We start from the raw sequence: 24,296 nt of genomic DNA on the forward strand, positions 1-24,296 counted from the left end.
TTTCAAATGTGGCACATCTCTCATCTTTCAAACTGCTGCCATAATCTTTAGACACATAGGTCCCAGCTGAGAAAATATGAATGCACATGCTCAGCTTTAAAAATGGCAGCAATCCTTTTGAATTCATTGAGATCATCCAGTTACTTACTATAAGTTATGTATTTAAGGGATAGGTGTCTCTCACCTGGTTGGTTCCTTTTTCTAATCAGCCTTTTTTCACCTATTCCCAAAAGGGAATCCTGTGGGATGCAGAGGTTATTCTTTTCATAGCGTTATTTCATAAGTATGACGACTAGCATGTCCATTGTCCCAAATAACAGGTTATTACTTTCTACCTACTTGATTTCTACCAACATTTTCAATCTGATGCAGTGTTCTTAACCTCCCACTCCATAAGCCTAGTACATCATTAAGCATCTGTTGCAATGATCACTTTGTAAACTCAGGCAATGAGTTTTACTTAAACCTCTCGACTTGACCTTGGATCAGGTGAATCTTGCTTGTGTGTAAGAATTAAGGGAGAGAATAAACTAACAGAGTACATCAGATACATTGTGCAACACAATTAAATATAGTGCTGGCAATTTGCTTTTTAGTTCCCTTTCATCTTACCATTAATTTTTTCTTATTATAGTTTATTAAGGTAAGTTGAGTCTATCCTCTGTTATTTGCTATTTCCTTTAAAGCCACATAAAATTTCGCTGTTTACTGTGGGAGATTTGAAGCATCAGATTCAGTATGCTGAGCTTTTCATTTTCCCGAGCGAGCAATGGAAATATTACACAACCTCACTGTTTCAAATTAGTTATGGACTTCTGTTTATTCCTTTACTGCAAGCATTTTTGCTTAGTTAAAGTACAAGTTGTTAACCATAAAAGTTTATGCTCTCTCACTTGCACTATGAATGCAAAAGGCATTTTCTCCTTGACCTACAGAACTCAAGCAATCCTTACTCCTCCATTTCCAGAACTCTTATCCAGGGAGTCTGATTAACTGATGACAACAACCAAAAGATTATGAACCCATAGAACACCACTGCCTGTATTTTACATTTCCCAGTACGTGAGGCTCTCAAGGCGAAATGCTGTGTGAACCTCAGGCAAGAAAAATTAAATAATGAATTAATTCTACCTTTCTCTTAGAAATTCATCTCATTGCTCGTGACAGTGAGTTGGTAGCAGACAAAAAATCTTCTACTATGAACCTTTAGTATGCACCAAAGTAAAGTTAGTGAATTATTGAGAATTAGTAGTAAAAATATTAAAATAATTTCAGGGTTGGGAAAAATGTTCTGAGATATAATTTAGAGAATGTGATATGTCCAGTCTAGATCAAAGACATAGCAAGTCCTCAAATGAATATAAAATTCTTAATATTTAATAAAGTAATTGCAATGATAGAGATAACTAAGAGTAATTGTTCTTGCTAATAAGAATAACATTAAAAATAATAGACATCTGGAATGAGACAAATGTAGGGCAAAGAATAAGAAAATTATACTATGATTTTTGAAGTGATGAAAGAAACCTTCCAGGAGGCTATTAGAAAAAATGTCTGCATAACTATGCCGTCTCATGTTTCTTCTGTCATATTCTCCAAGTTTCTTAGGCACTCTGTTCCCTTGTCCCTTTTAAAAGTTACTCACTTGCATTCTTGTTTTCTCTGTTCCTCCAACTACACTGCACTTTTTTTTAACTTTATGTGTAGGGACTGTGCCCCAGCATTTGCAACCTTCTCTTTTATATTAATTTTTAAAAATAATATACTGTAAAAATAGACTATATAAAATCTTTTCAGGTGTCTCTTTGGGAATATAATTTGTGACACAATGCAGTGGTGTGGGTTAGCTGAAAGAATAGGAGAAGTTTCCAAAAGTAATGAATCCGCCACTCTAATAATTTATGAGCCATTTTTTCAAACATCAGCTATTAGATGGAAGTGGGAGGAATAACAGAATATAACTTCTGCTTTACAATGGTCTGTTAATACAGAAAGGCAAAGGCGCCTTCTACTCTAAGGAAGCTGTCAGCAAAGCTGCAGGCTGGAGGTCCCAGTATCGCTTACAGTACTGGCAAGGAGGAGATCATTGCTGGGGAATGAAGCTCGAGGAGGAAAGCAAAAGGAAAAGGGTGTGGGGGGGTAGAAGAGGAGAATCAAGGATCTTTCGTCACCATTCTTTTTTTACAGCTTTTGTATGTGTGGACTGATTTGTTGTGGGAGAGCTGCTGGAGACAGTATATTTGGCACAGGACAGGGTAGCTCAAAGCCAAAAGGATGGTGCTATTGCCAGTTTAAACTATGGCTTTTCTTTTCCTCTTTTTTTTTTTTCCCTCTTCCCACCTCCCTCCTTTTTCTTTGAAGGAAGGAAAAGAAAAAAGGGGAAGAAAGGGATTTGCAATGAAAACCAGAGCACTGGGTTAACAAGAACCCTGCAGGCTTCAGTAGACTGGAAAGATACACAAGGCACATCCTCTACCATCTGGCATGCAATTCTGCTGCTGCTGCTCTTAGTACATAACTTTGGAGTGAATAAGCAAACAAGTAAAACTTTTTAAGAGACATCAACTACGAAACACCAGCTATTAATCTGTCAGCTTACTCTCTTCCCTTTTCTTCCATCACAGTATTCCTTTCCTCAAGTCCTTTCCAGTTCTCATGTCTACCTGTGAAAATATGCACTGCCTTGTCATGTTTTCAGATGACTCCATTAGCCTTTTCCTTGGCATTGCTTCTCAGAACGAATGAGGGACAGAGCTAATACATTTATATTTCTCTTGTAATCACTTAGGCTTGTTTAACTCGGAGTCAGAAAGAAATGCAGTTGGTAGAAATAAAGCCATCCACCTCTAATGAACTATTTCCTTCAAATCTGGCTGGAACTGTGAATGCAAAAGAGAAATCTTAGGTGAGCCGAGCTTTCTCAAGAATCTTTAAAATGCATCCTACAAATCACTGGTTACACTGATATGTAAGATTATGCTTTAGTTCGATGGCTTTTCTCAAACGCAATGAAAAGCATGATGCTGAGGTCACATCTTCAAGTTGGGTAAATCATCACAGCAAAAGTAAAGTCAGAGAAACGGAGAACTTGCAAAATCTGAGTATTTTGTCAATTAGAAATCTCTGAGTGATGCTACAGCTGATTTTTTATGCTAAAATTCTTCTTAATCAAATATAGATCTTCCAAGCTTTCCTGTGAGCAGTTCTTATGTGGCTCCATTCTTTAAATGAAAAAGACAAAAAGAAAGTCAGCTACAGCAAAATCTTGGATGAATTAAGGATAAGTAATCACTGAATTGGAGTACAACTATAAAGCATAAGTTTATTAAGAATAAGATTAATAATTTACAGACATACCCATTAATGCCAAGCAACAATTTTAACTTTTTTTTTTTTAATTCACAACTGCTGATCCTTAAACTAGCCAGAAACCAGAAGAAAACAAAAAAAGAAACTCCAGGCTTTCTAAAGCAGTTGTTTTCATTTGACAGTAATTTTCCAAGAGAAAAAGTACATACTGTTTGTTGGGTTTATTACAATGCTTCTTGAAATACTGAAACTAAAACAACAGATGTATTTCAGCTTGTTTGTTGACTGGCCTCCTCCTTTGCACCTGTAGAACTGTACGTGAAAACAAATACAACAATTAATCCTGATCCTATCCATAATACAGGTATATTACCCAAGTGACCCAACTACAGGTAAAACAAAATCTTTCACGGTTTTAAGGACACAGAAAGGTAGTGTAGATGCTGAAAACCCAGAAGATTTTTATTGCTGCTATCAAGAGGGCTGGTGGCTAAGTTCTCTTAAACACTTAACTATTCAAATACTAATCTAAAAATTGGTCTGGGCATCTGTGAATACATTGTTTTCCAAGATGTCTGGTATCTTTTATCATAGAATCATTATGGTTGGTAAAGACCTCCATGACCATTGAGTGTAACTTTGGCAGTACATCACCTTGTCAGCTAAACCATAGCACTAAGTGCCACTTTTAGTTATTTCTTGACCACTTTTTGTATCCAGTGAAGCTGGAAATGGCACAAGGATAGCCTTTCTTTCAGAGTGCTCTGGCACTCCTGCTCTTTGCCTCAGTGGGGACCACAAAGTACAGAGGTAAACAAAGATGAAAAACAATAGCTGAAAAAAGTTACTGCAACTCCTTGTTGCGCAAAACCAAAATGAAGTAGTTGGGGTGTAAGGTTTAAACCACTCAGTAGGCAAAGAATCTTCAAAGTTTTCTGGATTTCAGTCGCCAAGTTTATCTCTTCCTGACAGGGAGATTGCTTTAAAGAGTAATTGCATGAGACTCACCAATATGAAACACCTATAATATCACAAGAAGCCATATAAAACTAAAACCAATGAAATTTGCTTTTCTAGAAAATTATAAAAACAAACTGTATGAATGTGTTTAATGCTTGTGCTACTGTACTGCACACCATCTATTTCTTTGTTCTTAACCCCTTTGTTCGATGAGTCAGGATATCCTGATACAAAAAGCGCTGCAAAATATCAGTGCAACAACAGTACACTACTTAGGAAGTGCTTCACAATTTTCAAGGCAAAGCTACCAGCTGTAGAAGGCTAACTATAGTCTGCAGTCAAAACTTTTGCAAACGATTGGAGTTGTCAGTTTGAGGTTGGAACATTAAGATAAGCAAGGCAGAGATGCTACAAAAGGGAAAACAGCATGCTGCCCCTGCTGATGTTAATGTCAGGAGGAAAGGCTTGTGCACTCTGTTTTCTACATATAAGGGTGTTAAGTTTCAATCCATTCTCTTAGCTTCTCTTCCTCTCTGAAGGAATATCCTGCTTGTTTAAAGGTTTGCTTTTCCATCCAAGGATAACGCAGAACTCTGAATGTAACCTGGAGAAGACAAACGTACTAGCTGTGCATATTAGGAAATATTATAATGCCTACTAAAATCCCATTAAATAAGTCGTCCGTAGTTTTACTGAGAACTAAGTGCTGGTGCAAGAGCTCAACCTCCTCCCCTCTGCTGTACACTCCATAAACTAAGGGACAGACCAGTACCACCAGCAGGCTAAAAGGGATATTTGTATTAAGGCAATATAAATGCGAAAATCGCATGGTCCCTGCGAGTCGGGGATCCCAGAGAAGGGCCGGGTGCTGCTACAGGGTCTGGCCAAAGGCAGCCCTCAAAGCCAGGGAAGCGCTCGCTGACAGCTGCGTAGCCCGAGCTCGCCACCTCATTGCTGCTGCATGAGACAGAGCACTCTCCCGGACGGCTTTGCCTTGTTTTTAAAGATTAGCGATGAATAATTGCCTCCTCGTCGTAGTCTGTAAGCGACCGCCGCCACCGGGCAGTGTCCTGACGTGAACTCGTCCAGGTGGAGCTTTACAGCCCAAGTGCTGAGGACGCGGGGCAGCCCCCGCACCCTCTCCTAAACCCGTCCTTTCAGCAGCTCGTTCCTCTCCGACCCCTGGAGCCCCTCCGCTGCCCTGTGCGTGCCCGGCCGGGGCTGGGGCCGAGAGCGGGGCCGGCGGGTCACCGCCCGCCGCCAGCGGACTCGCGCTGCGCTCCCGGCCCTCGCAGCGTCCCGTGAATCACCGCCCTACCTCCCGCCCAAGGGCAGCCGAGGTGACGGCGGCGTTTGACTAAGAGGCCAAAACCCCCACCGGCTCCGCAGCCAGCTGGGCGAGGAGGAAGGCGGGGCGCCGGGGGCTCCCCCACGGCATCGCGGCAGGGATAAAGTCAAAGCGTCTCCTCCGCGGCGCTTAGCGGGGTGCGAGCTGCGGCTGTGCCGGCGCGGCCCCGCTGCCCCGAGTGCCGCCCGCAGCAGCGGCCCGAGCCCCCGCCCCCGGGTCCCGGCGCCGCGCCGGCATGAGCGGCGGCCCCGCGCCTGCCCGGCAGCCGCTTCGCCCCGGCTGCAGGCGCCTGGCGGCGGGCTGAGGGCGCAGCGGCGGGAGGCGAGAGCGGCCGCCGGAGCCCGGCGCTCCTTCCTTCCTTCCGCGGGGCCGGGCGCGCCCCTGGCGCGGGCGGCGGCGGTGGGCAGCCGGGCCCCCGCCCCGCTCTGGATGCCCATCGCGGCTGCTCGGGCCGGGGGGTGGCTGCGGCTCCCCGGCGGGGGGCGCGGGCCAGGATGCCGGTGCTGGAGCGCTTCTTCCCCGCGGCAGAGCCGGGCAGGAGGAGGAAGACGGGGGAAGAGCCGATGCCCTTTCCCATGGGCAGCCTGCCCGGGTATCAGCAGGGGACCCTGGCCTGGGACTTGCCCGAGATGATCAAAATGGTAAAGCTCGTTTGGAAATCCAAGGGGGAGCTCCGCGGAGCGAAGCACAGAGGCGTTTTGGAGAGTGAGGATGCCCTGGGCGGTTCGGCAGGTAGGTTCCCCTGCCCTGCTGCTCGGGAAAGCTGGGGACCAAACGCGGCGGGGGTCGGGGCTGGCCCGTCCCGTCCCGTCCCGTCCCGTCCCGTCCCGTCCCGTCCCGTCCCGTCCCGTCCCGCCGTGGGGCAGAGCCTGCCCGACCGACCGCGGCCGGGCTGAGAAGCAGCCCGTGCTTCGGGCAGCTCTGCCGCCGCCGGGACACGCACTCCGGAGGCTGTGCCGCGCTGCAGCCACGTCAGTTTGCCCATGGCGCTCTCCCGGTGCAATCTGTTGCGTGGCTTTTACACGCGGGTTGCTAAAAGCGGGGCTAAAAACCAGAGCGAGCAGCTCGGCGGCTCTGAGGCTGCTCTCGGCGGGCTGAGTGGCGGCGCGGAGAGCTCTCCCGGCCCGCACGGAGCTCCGCAGCGGCAGCCCCGCGGTCACGGAGACGGAGAAGCGGCGCCCCGGGCAGCCCGGCCGCTGCGGGAGCTTCCCCGGCTGTGTTCGCCGTGCCTTGCCGAGCGCATGGCCTCTCCTCTTTCACCGCCAAGCCTCTCCCCGATCCTTGCGTGCGCTGCGCTCCCTTCACATGATCTGCCCGCGCTTCCCTTGCGGAGCGACTCCCTTAGGACTCCCTTAGGTTGTTAGCCGCCCCTGTTAAAAAGTTGAGAAACGCTGCCCTATCCCACTACTTTCTCTCTAAAGGTGCTATATTACTGGGTAAAGAGCACGTGCTTTTCCATTAGCTGTATAAATCTTGCATGTCAGTTTTTTCCGAACTCACTAACATATAGCACCACATGACAGGTTTTATTGAAGTCCAGGTTAGACCTGCAGCATTTTTGTTAGGTAGAGATGAGTTGTCAGCTTAGCATGATACTTCTGATCTGTTCATTCTGCATGTTAACCCATGCTCCACACTGCTTATGGTTCAAAACCTCTTGCCTTCTGTTGGAGGCAACCTCTTTGCTCCTTCAAAACCTCTTGTCTTCTGTTGAGGTCAGGGTCATAGGCCTATAGTTGTCCCATTATGAGTTCATAACTTTTTATTGTCCTGTAATTGTACTGCTGTGATTTAATAGATTTAGTGAAACAGTGTGGCTTGTTCCTTCGGAACTCTGGATTATCTTGCCTCTTCAACTTGGTCACTTCTTCCAGTGCATTCAGTCTTCACAGATTATGCCTTCACTTTTCTTTGGTGTACCTATTGTTGAGATCTGTAATGTACAGTACTTTGTACCAGAACAATTTAATTTCTTAGGTATTTTAGGTATTTCCAAGTGCTTGTGTCCATATGTATGTATTCTCTGTGAGTGTGCAATTGTATATATAAACTTGAATATTAAATAAGTATCAGTGTATCACTTTTGGTCATTGTATGTCTATTATTTTAAATGTTTGCAGTTTAATAGAAAAGTGCTTGGTCCACTTCAGTTTTGAAAAAGGGAAGATAGTTTTCGGGCTCAGAGGAAGATGTACAATCTGTCACCCCACTCTTGGGGAATCACTTCAGTTTAAAAGAATAATAAGTAAGAGTGTTGTGAATAATTAATGAGGAGGTCAAATTGCTCTTTAACACTTGGAGCAAATCAGCTGGGAATGTACCACAGCCAACTAAGGAGATTGAGGCTTGTGTGGTAAATGCTGAGTGTTCAGAGATGGACCCTAATCAAGCAACCTAAGAAATGCTGCATTGCTTACACCTTATGTATGACTAATGGTGGTTTTTCAGTGTGCTTGTGCTGTATCTGGTGAAATTACTTTCATTAGGTAACAAATGAGATTCACCTTCAGATCCCTGGAGGCAACTGAAAATGAGTGTGAATGTACAGAGACAGATTAGTCCACTAGCAGGATGTGAGTAACTTGCATTTACTCAAATGGCCATTACTGGTATCCTGTGAGGGGACAGTCCTCTTCATGGTGCCAGATCCTATTTCATAAGCTCAGCTGACTTGCACCAGTACAAATGAGGGCAGAAGATGACTCTTAACTCCCAACGCTTTAAATACGAATCATCAGACTGTTTGAGTGAACCAGACCTGGGTTGCTGGTTTTTCCTCCTGAGCAACAGTCATCCTAGTAGTTTTCACTCTTGTGGTTTCATTTTAGTCACTTTAAGTACATTGGAGTATGTGGGAAAACCAGAAAATGCTGAAATCTAGTATATGTAAATAAGTGTAGTGTCAAAGAATGCAGAAATGGGAAGAAGAGATAATCATTTGGAAGGCTCAGTAGTTTGAGGTACTCAGCTTTGTGTTTGTGTGGTGTTTTGTACATTTGATTCCTTAATAAAAAAGAAGAACAAAACTTTATAACTTACATCTTATAATAAAGGCAGTACTTAGTTGGGAATCAGATTTTCTTCAGGTGAAGTTAAAGCAAATAACTTCTGCTTGAGGTACTGCTAGCTAGGCAAATAAAGGTTGATTGTTCAGTAGTAGAGTTCACAGCACTTTCCACATCAAGGGCTTTTTCATTTGAATTTTTAAGTATTCATGTGATAACTCATGTTCTGTTATCACATCCTCATGAAACTACTTTGCTTACAGTAGAAGAGGAAATAGATAGGAATTCTGGAAGGAAACTGTCAGGCTTTCTGCCTTGCTTGATGATGTTAATACAGATTTACCGAAGCAGATTTCTTTGCCTTGTCCGAATGATTAGAGTGGGCTTTGGGCTGGCTTTCTAGAAAAGTCACAACCCCCTTAACTATAGATAGTGTGCAGGAGGGAGAGCTGTATCTGCACACGATGTCAGTTCTGTGCATGGCAATGTCTTGGGGACCCATTTAGCTGTAATTTATGGCACATTGCTCTTTCCTGAGGTAGGAGTAGAGAGCTTCTAGAGGGCAAAACTATCTGCGTCCTGGGCTGTCATATGTAAGAGCTATATCTGAGTCTTTCATCTTGTTCAGTACCGAGAATAAGGTACTTAATCTCCCTGCAAAAAAAGTGTTTGCAATACGTCATGCAGCATATAGTTGGGCTGAATGAAGAACTCAGATTTCAATGACTGCCTGACTGGGGTTTCTGATGATGATTTATTTTCACTTCCAAAGCAGTAAAACATCTTGAGACTTCTCTTCTTGTTGCACTGCTTTTTAAAGTTAGTATCAATTAAGACTAGACCTTTCTCCTGCACCTGGCCCTGCTGTTGCTTAGTGACTTCCCCCCTCCCCCTTCCCAATGCAACCCCTGACCAAATCAGCACAAAACAGATTTGTTGAAGACTCCCTCCGGCTGTGCCAGAAGCCATTTCTGTGGGAAATGGGTATAATTCGATGTCATTCCATACTGTGTTTCAAATAGATTATTTGCAAGCCAATGCCTTTTGCTTGAATAAAATAACAGCATGTGTTGATATTATTACAGTTGAATTATTCAAATAATTCTTATCTGGAACTGTGTTGATCTCTAGGAGGGAACTGTGTTCTGTTTATGACCCTAACTTTCTTATCACTGTCTCCTAGAGTTCAGCAGTAGCTTTGCATATTAAACAACCTGATCAGGGAACAGGTACAGGTTTGCCTCTGAGTCTTCCTTATGAGCATTAGCAACCCCTTAAGCTTACAATGATCATCCCAGATAACTCCAGAGGGACTTTCTGTACTCAGTCTTGCACATGTGCAGACATGCAAGACTTTCAGAGAAGGCACAGTGCTACTTAGAATTACTGAGGTCTGTTCAGACACTGTGGATTTTTTTAAATAACTCTGCACTTTTTTTCACTTACCTCTTTCTGTTGGTAGATATTTTCTCAGAAATGTAGGTTCTGATTCATGCATGCATCATGCTTCTTGTTAACTGATCAGTCCCTTTGCCACTAGTAGAAAAAATAAGCAAGTACCACACATCACTCCTATTACAGTTGGGAAAATCTCTGCCAATTATTGGAGTGTCTATTTCCTTCTCCTCTTCAGTCCAGTGTCTCCTTTACAATTCAGTAATCCATTCAAACTTCTTGTTTGGTCTTTCAAACCTTAGAGCTGTCTGCTGAGCAAGCAGACATTGTGATACACCTGTTGGGGAGGTCAGAGTCAAATCACATGTGTTTCATCAGTGGTTGCTTGAAGGTCTTCCTTAAAGTTATTCACAAGACTCCCAAAGATTCAGTTCTTCCATAGTATCCCAGGAAACATTCCTTCTCATTCCTTTTTCTTTTGTCTTGAACAACTTTTATCATGCTGTGCAATGGCTTTGCTGTGCATGTTAAAATAAACTTCATGCTTCCTCTTCCATCATTGCTTACAGAATCTCAAAATTATTTGAGTTGGAAGAGACCTTTAAAGACCATCCAGTTTCAACCCCCCCTGCCATTGGCAGGGACACCTTCCACTAGACCATATTGCTCAAAGTTCCATCCCACCTGACCTTGAAGACTGTCAGGAATGGGCATCCACATGTTCTCTGGACAACCTGTTTGGGTGCGTATTTGCTGAATTGTGTTTAGTTGTGACAACTTGAAATTCATTGCATGTGTTTGTAGTTCCACTGCAGTAACTATTAATCATAAGACGCTTAAATCTGAATCTGTGAATTACTGAGAACCAAATGGGGGTTTGGCTAACAACTTAAAAGCTCATCATTTTGTGTACTTGATGCTGAGCATGTAGCTGCTACAGATGTAGGTCCCAGCAATAAATAAAACATGGGAGGTATCAAATGGAATTGTCTTAGTGTCTAACAAGTCTCCTATGTTATTGTTTAGATTGAAATCAGCTTTGTTTATGCCCTGCTGAGAGATGCACAGCAGGCAGGAAGACAGCTTGCTGTGTATTTCTGAGGTTAGGTTTTCTTTTCTTCGTTTTTTTCCCCCAAGTTTTATGTTGAGGCTTGTTAAATCCATTACACTTAGATGGACAAAGAATGTGAATTTGATAGGATCAAGACTACCTGTGGTAATTTTGACTGCTCACTGGCTGTTGTGTTGAAACTCCAGCCCCTGGGAACAAGAAATACGCTCTTCTGTATTTCCTGAAGAGCTGGTTAAATCAATGGAGCTGTGTGGGATGGTCTCATTAAGAACAGTGAAACCAGACAGTGTCCAGTACCACTTCTACAGCATGTGATGTGTGTGTAGACCAAGAGATAGAATTCAGACCACATCCATGGGTAGTGCTGCTCAAACACAAGTCTTCAGTTTACTGGCTGAACATAAGTTATTAATACATGTGATTTTGGGCTGTTTTTTTCCCAGAAGACTATACTAATTAGACAATTGGATTCAAAGATTAAAAAAATTAATTTGAGATATTACATCATGGTTACTATTCAAACTCTGGTCCTTATTTAATACGTACCTCTTTCCTTTGAAGTATTTTTAAAATGTAGTGTAGAATGAGAAGCTGAACTGATATTAGAAGTCATTCCTTTTGAGCACATCAAAATGAGCTGATGTGAGTGTGTTTGTCAGTTGAAGTCTGTTTATTTTGGGAATGAAAATTCTCTGCTTTACCACTATTTTTTACTTAATTCTTATGTAAATTTTCTGTTGTGGATTTGTTAGGTTTTTGGGATATTCAGAGTTAAGGTGGAAGTGACCTTCAAGATGACCAAGTTAAATCATTGCAATATCCACCAAAATAGGAGCTATTACCCCTCATAGACCAGGGGTAAATAGTAGAGAAGAAATAATCTGAAAATCTCACTGATTTCTAGATGGTCTTTTAGTTGAGCCTGGCTGGCACATTTTCTGTTTGCATTACTGTGAATGTTGGAAAACAAAATTTATTTGCAGAAATACTTGGAGAAGCTCTTTGAGCAGCTGTTCAGCTATGTACAGCCACAAAAGAGAGAAAAAGATTACAATATTACAGAGTTAAGACTGCAGGATAAAGTTAGGAGATAAAACGTAATTGCCCAGGCTGGATGTTGGCCAGCCTGAAGAAGGGAATGCTGTTGGTGTGCTAGAAAAGTGACAGAGGTTTTATTGGTCTGTCGGCTCAGAGACAAATGAGCAGTCTGCTGAAAACTACAAATACAAATAGAGCAAATTCCAGCGAGCTGGGAAATGGTGGCCAGATCTGTTGCTTTCACTGAAGCTATTCTAAATATTATGAGCCAGAGATGTGTCTTTACATACAAAAATATTGTTTCTAAAGGAAAAGCTGGAAAAGCTACTGTACTATAATACAAACAGTTGGGTTTTTTTCGGGGCTGGGTGGGAGGTGGTTGTTGTATGCTTGTTTGCTTCATTGGGGTAAAAGCTGGTAGTTTTATCTTTGGTAAATTGACTCTGAAGTTCTCTATAGTCCGTGAAGACCTAAACTGGTAAGCGGCTACTGATAGAAAGCAGTAGTGGTATTAGCCATGCCTGCCTAGTGGTGATGATTTTCTGTATTGCTTAAATGTTGAGAGAGAGATGTTTAAAATGCACTGTGGGAGGCTCGATACTGCATTCCAGCTTCCAAAGTAGGAAGCACATTGTATGCAATGTGTTTGCTGTTTCAGCGCTTCCTCATAGCAAACTTAGTTTGTGATCTATCATACTTAATACTGTTTGCTTGGAGACATACATCCCAGACAGCTTTCTGCAGTCCTGCTTTAGCAAGTGTGAGTTTGGTTTTCCATCGAGGCAACAAAAGAAAAAGGGTGTCTGGGTCACCATTTTCTCCACTATGACCTGTTCAAACCCTCTTCCCAGAGCTCTGCTTTCTGCTAAACCACGTTGCTTACAATAACTGGTCACGTGCTGCCCCACCACTGCCACGATTCCAAGGGGCATCTTTACAAATGGGCAAACTTGTCTGAATTGGATTTGTCCTGCAGGAACTCCCTGGTGTCAGCTTCTTTGAAAAAAGTCAATTGACCTCAGGCTGTTTCTTCACAGCAATTATGCATCTGGTTCTGGCCATAATGCTATAAAATGTGCTAGTTCTCCTGTCTACCTTTCGCCTGGACTAAAAAGTGAAACACTCTTGAGACATCCGGCTTAAAACATTGGTAAAAACTTTCTGTAAGTCATCCTAACCTTGTTCAAAAAAGTGCATTCAGCCTACTAAATTATGGTCTGTGTTGTGGACTTGGAAATGCAAGACAAAATTTTCTTAGCTTTTCTTTTTTTTCCTCAGCTTGCAATATAAAATTTCTTCTGTCGCTGTTATGGCTACAAACAAACTCTGTATGAGAGAAGGAATAAATCCTTCTTACTCACTTCCGGGATAAAGCATTCTTTTGGCTCCTCTGTGGACCTCCAGCTGTGGTTTTCCCTGAAAAAGATAAAGATAGTGTGGTCTAAGGTGTGTACAAAGAGGGAGGTCCAACACAGCAAGGATTTAGCAGGCTCATCATCAATAGTATTGCTGTCCGATCTGCCCCTTTTTACAGAGGGGCAAACTCCTTCCATTCTTCTTTGAACAGAATATCTTGAAATTCAGGTATCCTTCAAATTTCTGTCCTAAAATTAAACTTTGACATTGACCTTTGCCAACTGATTTATAATCTCTGGGAATGCTACCCTGTGGGAGTGCTCTCCAGTCTGGGGAGCCAAGGACCTGGTTCAGAATGCAGTGAAGGCAGGGACAGTCATTCCATGGATGGGGATGGGCTTTGTTCTAGACCAGGATGTTCAGTGTTAATTCTAGGTAAAATCCTGTGGAAGGTGTACTCTTTAAGTGTCTCTTTATATACATGAGACCATTTGGAGAAATTGCTGTAAACTTCCCCAGCTCTGATCCCTTCTGAAGGGGAAGTGTGCAAAACTCCACTTCCTCTGGGAGAATATGAAATTCTTTCATCTGTAGCCAGCTCTGGCTTGTGTGGAGGTAATGGCCTTCACATATTGCTATCTCAGTGTTCTCCTGCTATCCCTGACCTAAGGTAAGGACAAAGTATTAACTCAAAGGCCTATTTAAAAGATGCTCTGTGCAGGTGCAGTTAGAAATTAAGTGTTATCCTGGAGGGTTTTCAGAACGCACTGTGCTGTGGCAGGCATTGCTTCTTTCCTGCTGCTTAAGCACTGCCTTGAGATTGAATGTTTTGTTTTCAGCTGCTGGAATTACAGCTCAGCCAGAAGAATAAACTAAGTACTACACAATAGCATTTGAACACTGCTTTTGAAAGTTAAATCGTAAAGTAGGTTCATCAAGTGGAAGGAATTAGTTTTAAGTTTGCTGGAGCTGTGTTCCAGAACAGTCAAAAAATAGGGTGTACAAAGATGTGACAGGTGAATATTCAATTAAAAATCATACAGAATAATTGGGAAATGCAAGTGCAGAACATTTCTTAAGCTGTCAAATTTTTGACAGGTGCTGAAAACACCTTCCGTACACAGTCCGCTATCCTGTTTTTAATAGCTGTTGGCTAAGTTCTTCTTTGTCTAAGAAAAAGCGCTTCTGTGAGCAAGCTTTCCATTAGTTAAGGTTAGCAGCAGTTAGTCCTCAGGGGGTTATCTCTGCATATAATCTGGGTTATCAGGAGGCTGTGTTCACTGAAACACCCAGGTGCTTATCCAAATAGCTGTGTTCCAAACTTCGCTTATCCAAACATCTTTCAAACAGTTCATGTGTGCAAAACTTAAGCTGAAAATATCGTAATTACAAGCTTTCATGGCAGATTTCTTATTTCCTGCTTCCATCTTGAGTGGATATACTGCAGGAACAGCTGCCTTGACAGTAATTGGGCAATTGCATTTCTAATTCCAAATGGAACTGAGAAAATAAAGGGGTGAGAGAGACTGGACTTCTGTGAAATGCCAGAAAGAGTGATTTGATCTAGCTTGGGGTTTTCATGCAGGTTTGTCTCATTAAAAGAAGTGGGTGGAGGAAAGGAATTCTGCATGCCCTGCTTGCAGATTATTTTAGTGATACAGATTATGCTCAGGCACAGAATGAGAAACAGAAAACCACGTGTGAGAGGTTCTGAACTTTATAAGTGCTGCACAGCTATTGCACTTGCTTTCTCTTCTTCCTGGAAGCACTAGTGAGTGTACATTTCATGTTCTCATTTGGGAACTAAAGCTAGCTGATTAAATTAGTACTGGTAATAGCTCAGGGCCTTTATTGAACTCAGTTCTTGGTGTGTAAAAGTCCATGCATTGCTTACCATGACCAGTGGAAAAGAGACTAAGCAGAGAAGAATTTACTGCACATCTGAGACCTGCCATCCTGAGATGTGAGAGCATTGAGGCTTTTAGGTGAGACACTGTCAGCATACACTACCAAGCAAGGTCAGTTTGAATATCCTGCTTAAAATCAGCAAACTGAGAGCTCTCAAGAAAGCAGAACAGCAAGGAACAGAGGGCACTTACAGGAGGCAGGTAATGGGTAGGAGTTGGAGAGAGAGATGTGAATTTCTTTAGTGCTGTTTAGTCCACTAGCATGTCTCAAGTTTAATCCCAAGTTCCCTCCTTGTCAGTCATGAATAAGGCAACAATCACTGCTGCATATAAGTGCTGGCACAGCTTTTTGCCCATCTTTTTTTCTGTCAAGTTGTCCTGCCCTCTCATTGGAAACCATAATTGCAGATGTGGATAAGGGCATGGTGACACAGATGAGATGGTCTTGGTGCAGTCATGCATTGACTTCAGAGACTTTTTTTTAAGGAGCATGTCATGACTTATGGTTTATCAGTTTTTCTAGCTTCATGAATCTTGGCCACAGCTATGAAAATAGCAAGGATAGCAGCTCAATTTATGGCAGCACGGGGGCTCTTGCTGAAGACATGCTGCAGGCACGAGCATCCAGGAGCTGTTGCAGGACTACAGTAGTTCAGCTTTATGAGTAATCAGAAGGTTTCAGTATGATATCTGCTCTTTCTTCCTGAGTACTAATTAACTTACCCATCGTAAAAGTGAAAGGGATAGTAGGACTTAGGGGGCGAATGTGGATAACATACTGCATGCAAGGTGAAGTGCAGCAAATAATAAGTAACTTAAGACAGAAGTGTTCCTGAAGACCGTACTTCTCCTGAGGAGAAAATAAGAGACTTAGAAGTATGGGATTTTCCTGTCATAACTGGACTGGGATATGTTCACTGAGTGGTCTGCATGGCTTACCTCTGAGAAATGTATGGTCCTTGACAAGATTTCACAGATCATCCATAGAACCTGAATGCTCAGATCTTCACTAATGACTAGGTCTGAAGTTCTGCTTCAAGATAGGAGCCTGACTTCAGGTGTCTAAGAAGCTACCTGATTTGTGTCAAATAAATGCTTAAGCTACCTACAGAACACTACTCTGGTTTTCTGAGTTATAAGATGCAATCTGTAAAATGTGACCATCTACTGAAAGTGCATAGCTGTTAAATCATAATTACATTGAAGAGATGGAATTCAGAATAAAGTTATAACCCCTAACTAGGCGGAATCAGCAAGCCTATTTAATTTCCCCATGGAATAGCAATAGAATAGATCTTCCCTTCCCCCATTGCCAGCCATGCACATCATTAAATATGTACTAAATAGCTGGCAAAACAGACTAAAAGTTAAAATAACTTTGCTAATAATGAGCTGGAATTCTCATAATGAAAATGCAAGGTACCTTATTTAAATGTTGGCCCCGTGACAGAATCTGCACCACAAGCCTCACAAGACCGTCACTAATCTTTTTGTAGGTGCCCTGTAGCCAAAAATGTGCTGATGTCTGGCTTTGCACAGACTGGAGACCTGGGAGATTATATGTTTTGAATAGGATCAAATGACTAGAAGGGAAAAGCACTCTATACTTAGCTGTCTTGTCATACAGACAGAAAAATGTTTTGCATGTGACCTTGTTAGCAGCATGATTTGAGAGCAACATTATGAATTAGAGGCAGAACTACTGAAGTTTAGGTCATCATTGAAAATCTGTGTTTTTCTGGTCATCTGCTTAATTTTTCCCCCCTGTTCTCCTATTTAGACTTCCATTTTCATGCTGACTCTAGATCACATAGAGAGATGGGGGTGAGGAAAATCACCAGGCCAGTTCTCCTCCATATTGGAAAAGCAGAGCAACAGTTCAATACAGGATTTCATTTTCACCATCACTGTCAAGTCCTCGATTTCTCTTAACAGTCATTTATTCTCCTTTCATACTGTGAAGTCTGTCCTAATGTACTCCTCAGCCACCATGCCTTTGAGCATCTTTCCAAGTTATTATGACCAGGCTAACTACTTCACTACAAATTAATTCTTTTCTGTTGCAATGCACACTCTGTCTTCAACCTAACTGGTTCCCACACCTGCAGTCTTAATTGTCTCTTCTCTGTTTTAGATAGTCTTTGAAATTCTCTCCTCCTGTAGCCTCCATCTCTGTGCACAGTATGTGTTCACTGCTGCTTATTTCAACTGAAAATTGGCATCCTCTGTCCCTCTTCCTCCTTGTTACCACCAGAATTTTATTTACTGCTCCTTTCCTCTACCAAAGGATAGCCCATGGTAGATAAGACTGTGTCCTATTGGAGTCTGCAGACAGTTGATGTCCCCTACAAATACAGCTTTCAATGTCACTGTATGAATGGCTTGTGAAATGTCTCATAAATATCTGTTCCTTAGCTTAAGTCAATAGAACTCCTGTTTTTACTCAGATAACACCCCAGACCTTATTTTAATTAGGGTAGATGAAGCTACTGAAACAACTGTCATGGTGCAAAGGCAGGCATGCTACTAACCAGCAACAGTTTAAATTATGTGTGTCAGCCAGGAGGTATATATTCTGTGCCCTGGAGGAGCTTCTCTTTCACCTTTGTCCAGAAGGAGAGAGTAGATACCGAAACTTAATTTTCTATGAAAACCTCATTGTGTACTGGGTCATGAGCATTGCAGTCATCAAAACCCTATGGCTTGTAGGAGTCAGCAGCTTTCCCAAGTGAACTGGTAAGGTGCTGCCAGTAGAAACTTGTTTGGCTTTAACACCGTTGCTCAAAAGTTCTGCTCCTGTTCCCAAAATCATCTTTTTATCAAGAGCAGAGCCTCAGCCTCTTCTGAGTGAGTACAAGCAGGGCATGCAGCAGCAAAACTTTGCATCTGTCCCAAATTTCTCTGTAGTTAAGAGTCTGATGAAGTAACACACAGCTATCAGAGCCACACACAGAGGCAGAAGTGGAAGGAGAAGAGATTAAATAAAATAAAGCAGTGTGATAGTAAAAAGAAAAGCATGTAAAAATATGAATGCCAGACGGATGGCTTGGATGGGAAGCTCAACAAATCCATGGGATATCAGAACAGTTGGATGACTGTTTTAAAATCTCTTTTAAGAGGGAAACTGGTAATTGAACCAGATTGGACAAGGATAGAGCAAAAATAAGCTGCGCTGAAATGAGGAAAGAACAACTTCTCAGACATGCCTTATGTAGTGCTAGATTGCATTACAAATGATGGAACGGTTTGGGTCAGAAGGGAGCTTAGAGATCATCTAGTTCCAACCCCACAGCCATGGGCTGGGAAGCTTTCCACTAGACCAGGTTTCTCAACGTCCCATCCAATGTGGCCTTGAACATTTCCAGGAATGGGGCATCTGCAGCTTCTTTGAGCAGCCTGTTCCAATGTCTTACCACTCTCATAGTTAAGAATTTCTTATATCAAACCTAAACCTGCCCTATTTCAGTCTGAAGCTATTTCCCCTTGTTCTGTCACTTCATGCCCTTGTGAGAAGTCCCTCTCCAGGTCTCCTGTAGGCCCCCTTTAGGTACTGGAAGGTGCTATAAAGTCTCCCTGGAGCTTTTGTATCTCCAGGACAGCCCCAACTCTCTCACCTTGTCTTCATAGGAGAGGTGCTCCAGCCCTCTGAGCACCTCCATGTTCTTCCTCTGGACTTGCTTCAACAGATCCATGTCCTTCTTATGTTGGGGTCCCCAGAGCTGGATGCAGCACTCCAGATGAGATGTAATGAGAGCTGACTAGGGTGGCAGAAACATCTCCCTCGACATGCTGGCTGTGCTGCTTTTGATGCTGCCCAGGATCTGGTTGACCGCCTGGGCTGTGAGCTTACACAGCCCATTCATGTCAAGTCACTCAGCCATCAACACCTCCAAGTCCTTCTCACAAGGGCTGCTCTCAATCCATTCTCCACTTAATCTGTACTTGTGTTTGGGATTGCCCCTATCCAGGTGCAGGGCCTTGCCCTTGGTCTTGTTGAACTCCATGAAGTTTGCGCAGGCCTGCTTCTCAAGCCTGTTAAGGTCCCTCTGAATGGCATCCCTTCCTTCCAGCACACAGAACACACCACAGATCTTGGTGTTGTTGGCAGACTTGCTGAGGGTGCACTCAGTCCCACCATCTGTGTTGCTGATACAGGTGTGGAAAGTGCTGGTTGCTACACCAACCCCTGAGTAATTCCACTTGTCACTTGGACATTGAACTTTTGACTGCAGTTCTGGAGTGGGACCATCTTTCCAGTTCTTTATCCACTGCACAGTCCATCTGTCAAATCCATGTCTCTCCAGTTTAGAGACAGGGATATTGTGTGTGACAGGATGAACTGCTTTGCACAAATCCAGGTAGATGATGTCAGTAGCTCTTTCCTTATCCACCAACACATTAATTCCATTTTAGAAGGCCACCAGTTTGTCAGGCATGATTAGTCCTTTTGAAGCTGTGTTTGCTGTTGCCAGTCATCGCCTTATTTTCCATGAGAGCATTTAGCATAGTTTCCAGGAGGATCTGCTCCATGATCTTGCTGGTCACAGAGGTGAGACTGACCAGCCTGTAGTTCCCAAGGTCTTCCTTATATCCCTTTTTAAAAACGGGCATTATGCTTCCCCTTTTCCAGTTGGTGGGAACTTTACTGAAATGCCACAACTACTCAAATATGATGGAGAGTGGCTCAGCAACTTCATCTGTCAGTTCCCAAAAAATCCAACTAGCCCATGAAGGCTGAGTAAACAAAAAACTTGTTTGAAAGTAAGGAGTAATATCACCTCCACTTCAGGCTGACATCCTTGAGGATGAAATAAGAAAATACTTTTTTTAAGGCTTGTTATGGGTGCTGGTGGAAGGTGGCCTGTGAACAGGAGGCACCGATTCACAAAATAGGTGGCCTTCAGTCCCCTTTGGGGACAGGAGTACTCACTCTTTGAAGGGGAGGGGAAGATGGAACAATTAAAACTGTTTTCTCTGTTACTTCTCTCCCTTGTTATCAAATGGAAAATCTGCAAACAGGGATGTTACGATAAAACCAGGGAAAATCTGGGCAAATATTTAATTTTTCTGTCTCCGTTTTCAAAATGTTTCTACAGATTAAGAAATATGAGGGAAATAATGAAAAAAACCCCAAAACCAAGAGGAGCTGCCTGCCAGCTCCCACTGCCTCTGGTAGTGTATCTTCCTGCTTGCTGTGAGTGGAAAGCCACACCTGAATGCTTGACCAGCTGAGAGAGGCAGTAAGTCAGGCTGGTGGGGCCACAGGTTGTGATTTTCCTAAATCACCCTGAAAATGCAACCTGCAAACTGTTACCAGAGGAGATGGCTTTCAAAGAGCTGTCTCCACTGCTGGAAAAGGAGAGGTGGGAGGAGGATGGGTGACCACTGTGTTGGTTATTCTCTACAGGTCTGTTATAAGATGCAGGGTGGAGGAAGGAACTGACTTTCTTCTATTTCCTTTTTAGCTACTGAAGGCATGAACTAATTTACAGGAAAGTTGCTATGCTTCTTTTTTTTTTTTTGCGGGGGGGAGGTGTGGAGAACAAAGACTCTGTGTGTAACTTAGTGCTTTCTAGAGGAAGTCAGCTAGCATATAGAGCTCTTCAATTCCAGAGTGCCGCAGATCAGAAATGAGCTTGGAGTGCCAGCCATCAAAATACACATAGAAACCACTTTAAGGAAGTATGAATTATGCATGAGGCACTCAGAAGGTGCTCAGGGCTGTGTTGACATGTCACAGGTGATCTGTGCATGGGATCAGTGGTGGTCTTGTGGTGCCTTCTTGCTGTGTGGCACCAGGTTGTATTTCCTGGGCTGCAGAGGGTCGTGGAGATTGGGAGCAGAGCTGCATCTCTGGCTCAGGCAGCTCAGTACATCAGGAGTATGGCTGTACAGAGCTAAGCAGGGGCACAAGTGGGGAATCTGAAGGAACCGGTCTTCTTTCCATGCAGATGCAGAGCTTTTTGTTCGGCAGAGTTAAGCAACTTTAGGCAGGAGAGGTTTTGAGCTGCTGTGGCACCTTTCCAGGAGCTAATAAGAGCTTGAAATAGAGCCCAAGCCCTAAATGCACTTTATTTAGGCTCTGAGTGGCAGTTTTTCTTACTGCTGTAATTCAACGGGGAAAAGCATATAAATTTGTCTTTGTTTCTAGCTTTGAAACTGCATGGACTTAGAGAGCTTTCATGTTAGTTGACAGGGAAGATGAGGGTCAAACCCTTTTCCTTCTGGATCTACTTTGCCATCAATGCTGACCTCCAGCAGAGAGATTACCATGCCTGCTAGTGAGGTGAAAACAGTTTGTGTCGTAGGCTCCTATACAGTTCACTTTTAAAAGCAGCCCACAGCATGTGGATACAGATGGGTGATAATTTTGGAAAGCACCCACAAGTTCATTAGTCAGGTTATTTAGCATATTAAATGTATTTTGCATTGAGGGAGGCTAGGGGTGTTTGCATGCTCCTCGAACATGACAGAGCTAGAGGGGTGATACCTTCAGCAGCAGGGCAGTTGTTTAATAAACCAATGTACACTTTAAATATCATCACTTAACCTGCCTTTCAAGGCTAGTGACCGCCTGGGAGATTTCGTGTTGCTGAAAGCAATGGCCTGTTACTAAGACCAGCTACCAAAATGGCTGTTCTAACAGAACAGATTGGGCCCCATATTTCATGACTGACTCAGCCCTTCCCAATTTCCCAGATTGAACCAGAAGGGAAAGGATTTGGCTGTCTGACCCCATTTTGTCAGCTTGAGGCCCAGTAAAGCATAGAGGTAAGGCAAGGTTGTAAGAATCACTCAGCTGAAGTTCAGATCCTTCCTCTGAAACTTTTAATTTACAGATTTATGGCTTTCATATTTTTAAGGAGGTATTTTCCTTTTGCAGATTTTAAAACTAGGAAGAATAAAATGGCAGTTGGTCAGCAAAGCTGACTTCTCAGAAAAACTAACACAAAAATCAGTTTTGATGTGCTATTGCATGAATAAAATGGTACTCTGTCCCAGAGGTTCATAAATACGGTACTTCAACCACTGAATATTTATTTACACAATGTATAGACAGCTAATCTCTAATTTATGATATTGCTAGATATGCACACTGTTTCATGCCTTCTGAAAAAAATTATCACAGTTTAAGATACTTTTCATCTTTGTGTTTTTCCTGATGATAATTAAAATCTTTCAAGAGTAACTCTATAAAGCCTTGCCCCTTCTGTCCCTTTGTCCAGTAAGGCCCACTCTGCCCCACTTTGTGCGAGCAAAGAATGGGAGAGAGGAGCTCAGCCTGCCAGGGCCTCTTGGAGTTTCATGAGGAGTTGAGACATGATTAGAAACTGGAAAAAGGAGACCAGGAACTTTTATGTGTCAGTGAGAAAGGATGAGAGTTTTAGAAACGGTTTGTGTAGAATGTGAGCCAAAAAAAAAAAAAGGTTTAAACTTTTCAAGATCTTGCTTCTGTTCCTAGGCATGATAGAAATAAAGAACTAATTGAGCAATAAAACATGCTTATTGGAGTTGGCTACGGTAGGATCGCTTGTAAAGGATTGCTAACAATAGCATGAGGGTTTTTTCCTCTGCAGGGAAGAGAAATTAAGGGGAATAAAACACACAGCGTAATATAGGCACGAGCATTTGAAATGCACATATGTATGTCCTTGCCTTCCTTCTGACTTTGGCGATCATAAAATCTTTCCCTGGTTCTGATGAGGAAGGGAGGAATAAAACCTCAGCCCTGTGAATGAGCAGCAACTTCACTGTCACTTTTGTGTGTCAGTGCTGCTTTGGGTGTTTTAAATCTGTGGAGTCTTGTTCCAAGGTGCACATAAATGGTGTCTGACAGCACATTCTGCTCCGTGGTAGTCTTGGTGTAGCCCAGGAGTGATCCCAGAATAAAGAGTGTTCCCCATCCTTTACTGTCCATACTGTTGTAAAACCCGATCCTGAAAGTTACCCTGTCAGGCAGCCTAAATACCTTTTCTCTATTATGCTGGGCAGCATAGGTGAAAAAAAGCCCACAGTTATTAGGTCCCATAACAAATCCAAATAAACAAATGTAATCAATGGATGTCTTTGGAACTGCTCTCAAATAATGACTACAATTTGTAAGACCAACCACTTTGCTAAGCAGTTAGTAGTTGTAGAACTGGATTTTAAGGAAAGACTGAAGGAAACTAAATTGCCCAGGTGCCAGAAATATCCTGCTCTGTTTCTGTAAGAGAACATAAAACAACAACCAATTAAAAAAAAAAAAAGTTTTATTAACTGTTGGAAGAATTATTTCTATTAGCATTTCCCAGTAAAATTGAGGTGACTTAATTCCCAAACTTACTTTCAAAAAAGGCATTTTTTCAGGCTGTTGGAGGTTGGCCACTAAATGTGTCTGTAACACATTAGGCACTGTTTCTCAAAACACCTTGTGGACTGCTAATTGGGGTTTGCATAATACCGCAAAATTGCAGACATTCCTTTGAAATAAGTAGGAATGAAAACTGCTTTTCTGGGGTAAAAGAGAAAGGAATTTTTTATTTTTAACAAAAAGGCTTAACAAAAATCCTTTGTTGGAAGATGTTGTTGTTATTATTATTGTTTGCCTTTTTTTTTTTTTTCCCCTGCAGAAATTAGTTTGAGGAAAAGTTTCTAAGCAGTTTTGAATTACACAAGTTCAAGGAGGGCCTTGTACATACAGTACTACTGTTCAAGCCAAGAGGTAAACAATTATGAAATGCCTTTGAAATGCAAGGCTGGTAAGGCTTTTCAAGGTTATGTGTTTTTTCATTGAACACAACAGTAAGTTGTTAGGAGTAGGAGTGAGTGATACTTAAGCACAGATGTGCAAATGAAAAAGTTATGAAACTTAATAGCTCAGGGTCCAAATTCTTAGTCGTAACACTCTTGTTTTAAATCTGATT

At 42.7% G+C, this 24,296-nt stretch overlaps 2 protein-coding genes across 10 annotated transcripts in view; one reads left to right on the forward strand and one right to left on the reverse strand.

The window, feature by feature from the left end:
• PDE7B (phosphodiesterase 7B) overlaps nucleotides 1–24,296 on the forward strand; it is a 184,315-nt gene that overhangs the window by 79,902 nt on the left and 80,117 nt on the right. For 2 of the 7 annotated variants that reach the window (XM_085055648.1, XM_085055655.1), the window contains exon 1: nucleotides 5,990–6,349. The exons of the other annotated variants lie outside the window; for them this stretch is intronic. In XM_085055648.1, the coding sequence (XP_084911774.1) occupies nucleotides 6,112–6,349 (238 nt within the window). In that variant the 5' untranslated portion in view covers nucleotides 5,990–6,111. Of the gene's footprint in view, nucleotides 1–5,989; nucleotides 6,350–24,296 lie in introns of those variants that run through there. 7 annotated transcript variants of the gene reach the window in all.
• Nucleotides 2,933–6,054, reverse strand: LOC146439648 (uncharacterized). 3 transcript variants are annotated; one of them, XR_014850866.1, is made up of 3 exons: nucleotides 5,588–6,054; nucleotides 3,519–3,621; nucleotides 2,933–3,221 (listed from the first exon to the last, which is right to left on the reverse strand). XR_014850866.1 is itself a non-coding variant. In XM_085055657.1 (2 exons), the coding sequence occupies exons 1-2, from the start codon at nucleotides 6,052–6,054 to the stop codon at nucleotides 3,579–3,581; spliced, it is 510 nt and encodes a 169-aa protein (XP_084911783.1). In that variant the 3' UTR covers nucleotides 3,366–3,578. The 3 variants fall into 3 exon arrangements, 1 of the variants encoding a protein (XP_084911783.1); XR_014850865.1 differs by having other exon boundaries at nucleotides 2,996–3,221; nucleotides 3,519–4,873; XM_085055657.1 differs by lacking the exon at nucleotides 2,933–3,221 and having other exon boundaries at nucleotides 3,366–3,621.

The sequence above is a fragment of the Lichenostomus cassidix genome, chromosome 3 (genome assembly GCF_008360975.1).
Source record: "Lichenostomus cassidix isolate B80296 chromosome 3, HeHo_3.0, whole genome shotgun sequence".
Lineage (NCBI taxonomy): Eukaryota > Metazoa > Chordata > Aves > Passeriformes > Meliphagidae > Lichenostomus > Lichenostomus cassidix.

What these genes read in the sequence shown, in the direction of transcription:
- LOC146439648 (XM_085055657.1), bottom strand. Translation starts at nt 6,054, where the DNA reads ATGGGCATCCAGAGCGGGGCGGGGGCCCGGCTGCCCACCGCCGCCGCC. An exon ending in CGGCTGCCCTTGGGCGGGAG is followed by an intron (nt 3,622 to 5,587) that starts GTAGGGCGGTGA and finishes TTTCACGTACAG; the next exon opens with TTCTACAGGTGCAAAGGAGG.